At 41.7% G+C, this 9924-nt stretch overlaps 1 protein-coding gene across 3 annotated transcripts in view; it reads left to right on the plus strand.

Moving 5' to 3' along the window:
• Positions 1-9701, plus strand: part of SESN3 (sestrin 3) — a 44629-nt gene extending 34928 nt beyond the window's left edge. For 2 of the 3 annotated variants that reach the window (XM_015626126.3, XM_015626139.3), the window contains exons 9-10: positions 124-268; positions 1134-9701. In XM_015626126.3, the coding sequence (XP_015481612.1) occupies positions 124-268; positions 1134-1220 (232 nt within the window). In that variant the 3' untranslated portion in view covers positions 1221-9701. The remainder of the gene's footprint in view (positions 1-123; positions 269-1133) is intronic. The other variant, XM_015626132.3, reaches the window with a different exon arrangement.
• Positions 9702-9924: the final 223 nt, after the last annotated feature.

Genomic DNA, 9924 nt, shown 5'->3' on the forward strand with positions numbered 1-9924 from the left:
TTAACACGTGGTTTTTGGTCATGTGTGATAAATGTTCCAGTTCCCAGGCTTAAGAATATAATGCTGCAAAAGCAGTGTTTTTAGAAACTTATGTCCAACAGAATGATTGCTTGTGTTATGTAGGTATGATGACTATGATTATGGAGAAGTTAATCAGCTACTTGAACGCAGCCTGAAGGTTTACATAAAGACAGTGACCTGCTACCCAGAGAGAACTACCAAGCGCATGTACGATAGTTACTGGCGCCAATTCAAGCACTCGGAGAAGGTATGTGCTCCAAAGCCAAAGTGGCTTCACAGAGACCCCTGTGCTGTTTGAAAATTAAAATATGGGGACTCTGAAAAGGGCAGCATCTGTCAAATGAACTGGTTTAAATCAGAGAAAAACAAATGAGAATCATTCCCTGAGTGTTAGATACCAATTTGACAAAAATACTTCTTAGTGTGCTGGAAATACTTTTTAAATAGTAATAATAATGATGATGATGCTGATGATGAGTCACTTCTCCATAAAATTGAATGGACAACTGTAAAAGGAAAGTGGATAAACTTGAGAATGCAGAAGTGGTCAACTATGCCAGTACTTGGGATTTGGATATCAAGGAATACCTAAACTCTTGTGTGTGTGTGTGTGTGTGTGTGTGTGTGTGTGTACTTTATGGTATTTTTCAGCAATAAAAATGTCAATGTGCCTTCATATATCACATTAAATGCTTCCTGAGAAGGATTCAGTGGTTCAGTACACATGTGCCTGCACACCTGTCTGGCATGGAAACTGTTCCTTATTCTGTGTTCCTATATAATGGTCACAGGTAGTAGTAAAAAACACCAAATATAATTTAGAAAGATCTACTGTCTTTAGGACACAAAGAAATGTTTAAAGGTGGCTTCTCAGACGGAAGATTGCTTAAAGCAGCAGTTGAGGGTAGTTGTTTGCAGTCCTGGGATGTTGTCCATATTGGCATTACTACACAGCTGTCTCTAGAGGAACTGTAGTCCTGCAGCAGGGTACAGGGAGAAGAGACAAAGTTTTCTTGCAGCGATACTTCACTAAAGGATAGAAATTTCAGCCTGAATGAATAAACCATGTTGCATTCAGAGGTAAGCTAAATGGCTGATGTACTTTTTTACAGGTTCATGTCAATCTGCTTCTGATGGAAGCTCGGATGCAGGCCGAACTTCTGTATGCCCTTCGTGCCATAACTCGTCACTTAACCTGAAGCACTCGCTGGCCAGGAGTACAGGGGCTTCTACTGAGTATGTAAAGACCTTTCAAAATAGATACACACCAGAAGCTGTTTGTGATGTAGCATCAGGTTATTCAATTCTCTAGTGTCAAAGTTTAGCCGTGCTTCTTGGCGGCTGTAATGTGCAATGACGTGTTTTATTTTCTTGATGCTTAACATTACTAATGATAACAAAAGTAACACTGAGGAGCGCTACTCTGCATTGTTTCCGGCTGGATTTCTGCACAGTGGTCAGGATCCTGAAACTGGTTTTATTGTATCCAACCCTAGCGCTTTGTTCTTTAAGCACTGGAGTGAAGTGCTTAGAGACTTCTTTTTCCAAGCAATCATTTTTCAGATGAGTGGAGTCCAGCAGAAGATCAGTTCTGCCTGTCCTGAGAACGTCCCACCGCGTCGTGACTCGCGACAGAGACGCGCGGGCTGTGCCACATCAAATTGCCCACTGGATTCTCCTGTGTGTCCTGGAGACTGCTGCCAGTCACTGTCTTACTACAGCAATTGGAGGTGATGCGAGATGTGGATGCAAGCATCGAGCACACTTTAATGTGAAATTAATCTTGGTAAATCCTACAGCATGCTACTGAAGTGCGAAATTCATCCGCTTTGTCGTGCCCCTTCACAAAGAGAAGAGGCCTCACAGTTTGCCATTTCAGCCACACTTACTGTGTTTCAATCATGCATAGTCTTGTTTTACTGACAGTCACCCTCAGTTGTCCTGACAATATCCATGCTCATCACGTGTTGCAATTTGTTTAGTTGGCACCTATAAAATTAATACACAGGCTGACCAAAAATAGGGTTGTGGGGTTTTTTGCACTCTCTTCTTTATCAATGTTTTAACTAAGGAAAGTAAAGGAAGGCTAGTATATCTATCCTTTCATATTGGATGTATAAAAATTATTTCCCATAACTTTTTCATAGCATGAAATTGTAATATTCAAAGTTTTAAAAGTTTCTATGCATTAGTGTGAGTGAACAAAAGAAAAGTGCAATATTTAGAAAGAAAGCAAGCTTTTTTCCCTGACATGCCACTGCTAAAGTGTCCTTCTTATATAGCCATAAAGAAATTTTAAAACCAAATTTCTTTATTGTCTAGCAGTTTTGTTTTAGCTTTTACGGCTTAAGACAACCTGATACTGAGATGCCAAAGCATCCCCAAAGCAAAGCATTTTTGGACAACCAGTAATATTGGGGAAGGGAAGAAATAAGCTGCCAAAAATGTCACACTTTTGTGCTGTTTTCTGTTGCTTTTGACTAATTTTTGAGAGCACAAAATGTTGATATTTATAGCTTTATTTTGTATTGCATTTAATGAACCAGTGAAGTGCCTAAAGAGATGCTTAAACTTACCCAGTAGAACACCAGTTAACTGCTTCAACTTTTGTCTGTTGGTTTGGACTTTTCGTATTTCTTTTGAGGAGGGTGACTTTTATTTCTGTGATATATATTCAAAACTAACCGGACAGGTTTATTTTTAATGTTCTGTTGGATTGTAGAAGTTAATGCAGGACTTTTTTTTCATTGGTGATTGCAGAACAGTTAGGAAAAAAAAAATACTACCAGTCATATTTTGACACTTTTCATTTACAAAACCATGGACCAGTACTCTACTAAGGTTAGTTTTCTCTTTTCTTCCCTCTTCCTGATCCATGCTTTGACTTTGCATGTTGGTTTTTCTGCTTTATCTGTCCGTTCCAGATTGGAAAGCCCGATGATTGTACACTTTTCTGCACTTTCAGACTGCAGACTCTGCATGTGAAAACCTTTTGAGGAAGAAATCAGTAACTATTCTTTTTTAAGTGTCATTTGGCTATTTAGAAAACTACCCAACAGACAGCACTGGTCTGTCTTGTAGAAAGCATCGGGTAGAACATCAAATTTATTTATCTTGTATAGCTAACTGCAAAGATTTCTCAGAACTACTGAGATGCTCATATGTGTGAACTTAGATTTGCTTTCTAAATTGTTGTGATCCTTTCCCCCCTGCTTCTTGTGATTGTAGTGGCCATACCTAATGGCTTCTGCTGAGAGAAGTTTTCATGCAATACTTTTGTTTTTCGGAGTGATGGGAAGTGTTCAGTACTGCTTTAAATTTCTTTGCATTGAAAAGTCAAGTAGTTTTCAAAGAAGCACAGTTGAGCTCTGGAAAGGAGGTGAAATTAGATTTGGGTAACTAATATGATGGCTTCGTTTCCCCTCAGAAATGCAAAGACTTCCGGAGTAGGTTGAGTTTTACATTTGGAAACATGAGTGCCTTTACTTCTTTCCTTATGAAATATACTTGCCAGCTCAAATGCCTTCATGAGCGAAGTGTACATGAGCAGATTTGAAATACAGAAACCATAAATGGATTGCTTCACAAAACTTGTAGTAAACCAGTGTTTTGTTTTGTTTTTTTAAGTGCCATATCAAGTCCCATATGGCCTGCAAGACATTCCATCATAGGAAATGTCATTGTACAGCTAGTTTGCTATTTCTCTTTTTTTTTTTTCCTTTCATATTAAATGCAAACTTGAAACATCTGGAAGTGTTTTCCACGTGGCATTTTTTTTCAAAGTATTGCATTTATAGTGCAACAATTTATAGCCTAGTTTTTATACACAAATTTGGAATTTTTAATAGCTGTTTATTCAGAATAGATGTTTAAAGTCAGACAACACTACCATACACTTTATGCACGCTTTAGGTTCACACTGTGCCAACTTTTAATGTGCAAGTGTTCTTGGATTTATTTTGCATTTTTAAAGCACACATGAATGTGAATCTTCACACTTTTTTCATTAATATTTTTCTTAAGAGTACCAGAATCATTGGAAGTGTAGATCCTCTCCCTTTGTGTTCCTTCATTGGAATTGGTAATTACCAGCATTCATGTTAGTCTACAAAATCCCAGCCGTGACCAACATAAAAACAAAATGTACAGTCTCCTGTCTACTGAAGAGAAAGCTTGATAGGTACAAATTAACCAGCTAGCACAGGGAGCACTGTGAGTAGGGAACAGAGCTTTTGAGCATGAACAGCTTCTTATCATTGCAGAGTCACTTGAAATGTGTGTTGCTGTAGAGTATGTCCTTGCTGAGATTGCTCTATTTTTTTTGGTAATGAAGAGAAGTGAAAAAGGTGCCAACTGGAGAAAGCATTTGCATTTCCCAGAACATTCTACCCACAGCCAAACTTCATGAGAGTATCATCATACAAGAATAGAAATAATTGTTAAAACAGAAATAATAATTTTAAATTTTGGTGCAGTTTGTGCAGATAGCTACTACAGCTAGTGCTGTGGTGTCCTATGAGATTTTTGGTGAGCTGTAGATGGATTTATTTTCATCAAGGCTGAATTGAAACATATATCCTTTGTCCTAAAGCCTTCACTAAAATGAAAATCACAGAATCATAGAATTTGCTAAGTTGGAAGAGGCCCTCAAGAATCATCAAGTCCAACTCCTGACCCAGCACAGGACAGGTCTGAGAGTGCTACCATGTGCTTGAGAGCATTGTCCAAACGCTTGTTGAACCCTGTCAGGCTTCCCTGGGGAGCCTGTTCCAGTGCTCAACCACCCTCTGGGTGAAGAACCTTTTTCTTATATCCAGCATAAACCTCCCCTAACTCAGCTTGATGCTGTTTCCTAGAGTACAGTCACTGGTCACCACAGAGAAGGGATCAGTGCCTGCCCCTTCCCCTCACAAGAAGTTGTAACTGCAGTGAGGTCTCCCCTCAGTCTCCTCCAGGCTGAACAGGCCAGGTGACCTCAGCCACTCCTCATACGGCTTCCCCTCAAGGTCCTTCACCATCCCTGAAGTCCTTTGGACACTCTCCAATAGTTTCACGTCTTTCTTATATTGTAGTGCCTAAAGCAGCAAACAGGACTTGAGGTGAGGCTGCCCCAGTGCAGAGCAGAGCAGGACAATCCCCTCCCTTGCCCGACACCTTGATCCTTGAAAAGGATGTATTTCAGCTGTAAGAGTTAAAAAGTCTCCACTATCAGCTCTTCCTATGTAGTAAAAAACATTTAAGGACAGAAAAATCAGTAAATTTGTAAACAATTACACATGTAAGTATAAATTTAGAATAGATCAGAAGAGAACAAAAAACATTTTGTTGCTCTTCTACTTGAGTGCAAAAAGTCAAAGCACCAGATTCTTAAAATGTATTTTTGTTTGTAGTGATACTGATATTTTCATGGGATTTGGAAAAAAGCAGCTTGCTGACTAAATTTCAATGGGGATTTAAGCACCCAGACACTCAGCAAAATCCTAGAAGATGCCCACTTGAATGTTTGAGTCAGATTTTTAAAGAAACTGAGTTACCTAAATAAAATAGAATAAAATTAATTTCCATAGAGACTAAAAGAATAATATGTACCAGGTCCATGTGATTTGCAGTGATTGTTAATGAAATGAGTTGTTTTGGGGACTTAATGTAGACTTAGAGAAATCTCCCCTAAAGCAATTAAACTGTAAGCCACTGCTCTTGCAGAACAGGTTCTCAACATTTCTCATGCATGTGTGTTTTCCATGAACATAGGCATGCATTTCAGGCTCATGATCCAGAATCTGGACTCCTTTCAAAAGAGATTCAGAATTATTTAACCTCTACTTGCAGAAAACATTCATTTGTGGTAGTAAGTGGATAGCATGTGCCTGAACTAAAAATTTTTGGATCAAAAGAAATACTCCAGATCTTCTTGATCTCAAGTGATGTTCTTTCAGTTACTTTCTGAAGATGTTTGGATCCTTCTTCCATAAATAAGGGGTGATGTTGCACAAAACAAAGGAAGAGGGGAGTGGATTCATTCATGTAAATTAACTTCCCCAGAGCAGATCTGACTATAGAGCTGTAAGAATCAGTTGCTGTTAGCAATCATTCCAAGAGCTGGATAAAAAGTCCGTTTTCATTACCTGAACTTCAGATTTACTGTTCCTCATGTCCCCCAGCACTATGTTTGTCTGAAGAGATGCATCCACCAACTTCCCTATATTTAGGAATTTTAAGTGAATCATTTTATCTCCAAATAAAAATTAATATAGTATTTCATACCTACTGCATAGATTACAGGTGTGAGAGATGGAGAGAGCACAATAGTATGAGGAAACTTCAGGAGCATCTTGATCAGTGTTAATTTATTCCTTAGAGCACATTTCCTGGCAGGTGGTCGTGCTGCTGCTCCCCCAGTATGCATCAGGTCTCTTTTGCAGATATTTAATCCTTTGCTGCTCATCAGGGGAAAAATTGTCATTTTCCAACCTGCCACCACCTCTGTCCTGCATCAAGTGCTTCCTGTCTTCCCAAATCCCAACCCTGAGCAGCCTCCCAGCTGCAGGGACAACCTCCCAGCCTTAGCCTTGAAAGCAAGGTTCCCCTATCACTGCTTGTTGTTAAGTGCAGAGGCTCTTTCTTACATTTAGAAACACTTAATTGTAGTAGGTTGTTTCTGGACAGGAAAATGTTAAAAGTGGTTAAAAAGGATGAAACTCAGTATTTGCTTAGTAGTGTCAAAGCCTATCTCTGGAGTTACAGTAAAAATCCAGTGGATCCACTAAGGAAATGCTTTCTTTGGTGAAATGCCCCATGCTTGAGCTATTCAGCTGTGCAGGTTTCTCAGAGGAACATCTGACAGGGAATTTGAGGTCCCATTCTGCCAGGCAGGCTTACAGGGCATCAGGTTGGCAGCCCCTCAGGTGCCTTGCAGCCAGGCAGGCTGCAGCCAGCCTCTGGAACAAGTGGATTTGGGTTTCATTTATCTATGAGAAAAAAATCCAAATGCACATTGTAGAGTAGCTGCTGGAGGCAGAGTTGGGTGTTCCTAGGGTACTGAGTATCTTCAAGGCATGTGGAAAATAGAAACCTTGTTCCTGACAGTAGTTAAAGGTACTGGAGGTCCCAATTGTTACAGTAATTGTGGGGAGCAAGCCCTGCTGTCGGCATCAGGCTGCACGGACCACGGGCACTCCCAAGGGGATACGGCCAGCACAGGAGGAGTTGAGGTATTGGTCAGCTGAAGAAACTGCACTGATGAGTCTGAAAGGTTCTTTTGTGTGCCTGTGCATAGGGGAGGTAGTGGAGGATGCCTCTTTCCAAGGTGTCCAGAGGGCTTCTTTGGGAACAGAGCTGGAGCCTTTTCCTTACTCCAGAGATGGACCAGGGGAAGGGAACCATTCTGCCCAAGAAAAACTTGCTGCTGTTGAATTGCATTTTCTCTTCTCCGCCAGCCCTTTGAAGGGAGTTTTGAAGCAAAATGGGTCAATCACGAAGCATTGTGTCTCCAGGTGAGAAGTCTGGGGGGCAGCAACAGCAGCAGCTCCAAATACCAACAGTCCAAAACTGTGTCTCATTCCTCACTTCATGCTCATGTTGTGCCACCAAGACCCAAACCTCTTCACTCCAGCCCAGCAGCCATATGCCCAGGTGGCTGCAAGAGCAGCCCACTCATGGTGGTGGGTGATGTGGCCACTTTTAGGGGGAAAATAATAATATTTAGGCTACAGCCCTTGGACTCTGCAAGGCAGTGCAGTCAGAGGTCTTTTCACGACTGTGACCAGAACTGGATATTAACTGTAGCTTAGAAAAATAGGAACTTTGTAAACTTGAAATCTCTCGGTTTTACCCTTTTCTCCTTTTGCTGGAAAGCCACACGATGAATGTATATGCTTTACCTTTCTATCCGACATAACTGAAAATCAGACTGCCAACTCCTTGTTTTGTATTAGCCTTTTTTTTTAAAAAAAAAAAAAGTTTGTGAGCAATATATGTAGCATGCTGTGAACGTCTGTTTTGATCTTTATAGTTACTCTTTAATCCATCAGTATTAACACCAGTTCTTTTTTGTGTTCCCCTTGGTACTTCGTATGCAGTGTAAGCAGAAGCTGTGATCGGCTTTGCAGTCCTGTGCCATGTTACTGTAACTCCTTGATTTTTTAGGAAGCACCTGACTGTGGGCCACCCTGGGGCAGGTAGCGTGCCCGTACACGACTGCCACTTTTTGGTCTCTTGTACTATGTATAGTTCTAAGTAGAATAAGCTTTTTAACAGAATATTGATGCGGTTTATGAGTCACGCAGGCTGCAAGTGTCTGGTGTGTGAGAGTCTTTGTATTTATAGTTGTTGGGGTTTGGTTTTTTGTTTTGTTGTTTCGTTTTGTTTTTTTTAATTCATAAAGTAGCAAACTTGATAAACATAGCCACTTTAAACTGCTCTTGCTAAACAGACCCTGCTGTAGATAAAATACCACTGTAGATACAGGGAGAAGCACCAGCTGACCTCTCTGGACTGTGGGTGAGCTGAGCCCTTCTCGGCACAAAGCACAGTCCGGCCACAGCTGCGTGTGACCACACGTAGACCCAAACACAGCGAAGTCTAGGGCCTGGTGTCTGTTTCAGCCCCCTGTGCCCATAAGCCTGCTGCTGGCTGCCTCCCACACTCTGCTTGCCAGTTCACGGGGCAAGCATGAGCTCGCCGGCATGAGAGGGATGGACAGACCAGCTGCTGGACCACAAACATGGTCACAGCACTTCTGCAGCCAAAAAGCTTCCAAGCCTCTCTCAAGTGCAAAAACTAGCCCTTGATTTGCTGACAGCAGGGCCTGGCACACTGGGGTAAGAAGCAGCATTGGCTCCCTGTTGGCAGCCGTGGGTCTGAGCCCCCTTGGCTGGGGCAGCAGGCAGGGCAGTGCCGTGCCCAGAGAGGGGCGTTTCATTGCATCTCCCACCTCTGACCCTCTGGACAGGGGGTAAATTGTACCCAGCCCAGCCCAGCAGCTGTCAGCTCACGGCCTCCTTGCACTACGGCCAGGCGGGTGTTTTGGGACGGAGGGTTAAGCTCAAAGCTCTGACACTGCAGCTCCCTCCCACCACCAGGAAGTGAGGAAGTGTGGTAGCTCTGTGGGTCCCACTGTCCCTACAGCATCCTGTGGGCAGGTGACACATCTCCTGTCCTGCCTCCCATGTCACCACCTGTCCTGAGCTCCAGAGACAGGCCATGGGCTCCATGCTTTCACAGGAGGTTTGCCTGCAAGGTGAGGCAGCTGTGAGGAGCTCACTGTGGGTTACCACAGCAGCTTTTATCATTTCTTTCCTATTGTTGCTGGTTGGGTTTGTTGTTTTTTATTTTTTATTTTTTTTTGAAAGGACAGACTGACCTAGTGGGATGGAATTTTTCGTGTGTGACTTTTGTTAGTTTTTTAAGTTACCCGACTTGAATTTATCTGAACAGATGCAGAAGGAACTTTCTTTTTTTGTGAGTTAAGAGACAAAAACTCATTTTTAAACAAAGGAATCACGTATTAACATTTTAACAGCAATTCATAAATCTGCACTTTTTATGAGGTTTTGAAAAATCTATTTATAGGTACGGAACAATGGGGTTTGTTTAAAACTGTATCGCATTTATACTTGCTGAAATTACTTTCATTGTTATCAGTAGGAATTTCATTGGTTAAATAAAACAGATAAAACCTGTCTCCTGTTTGAGCCATCGTTTGCCACATGCTGGGGAACACATCTCTAGAGCAGAACATCCTGTGTTTTGGGACAAATCGAGTCCTTGAAGAGTCCTTCCTCTCCATGCCTTTGTAGTGGGTTTTAATTTATGTATCATTCAATACAGAGATTATTTAATCCCTCTTCCAGGGAGACCTGGGCAAACCCCAGAGCAGAAGTGGGTGAGAGCCATAAGAACGGG

The sequence above is a fragment of the Parus major genome, chromosome 1, assembly GCF_001522545.3.
Source record: "Parus major isolate Abel chromosome 1, Parus_major1.1, whole genome shotgun sequence".
Lineage (NCBI taxonomy): Eukaryota > Metazoa > Chordata > Aves > Passeriformes > Paridae > Parus > Parus major.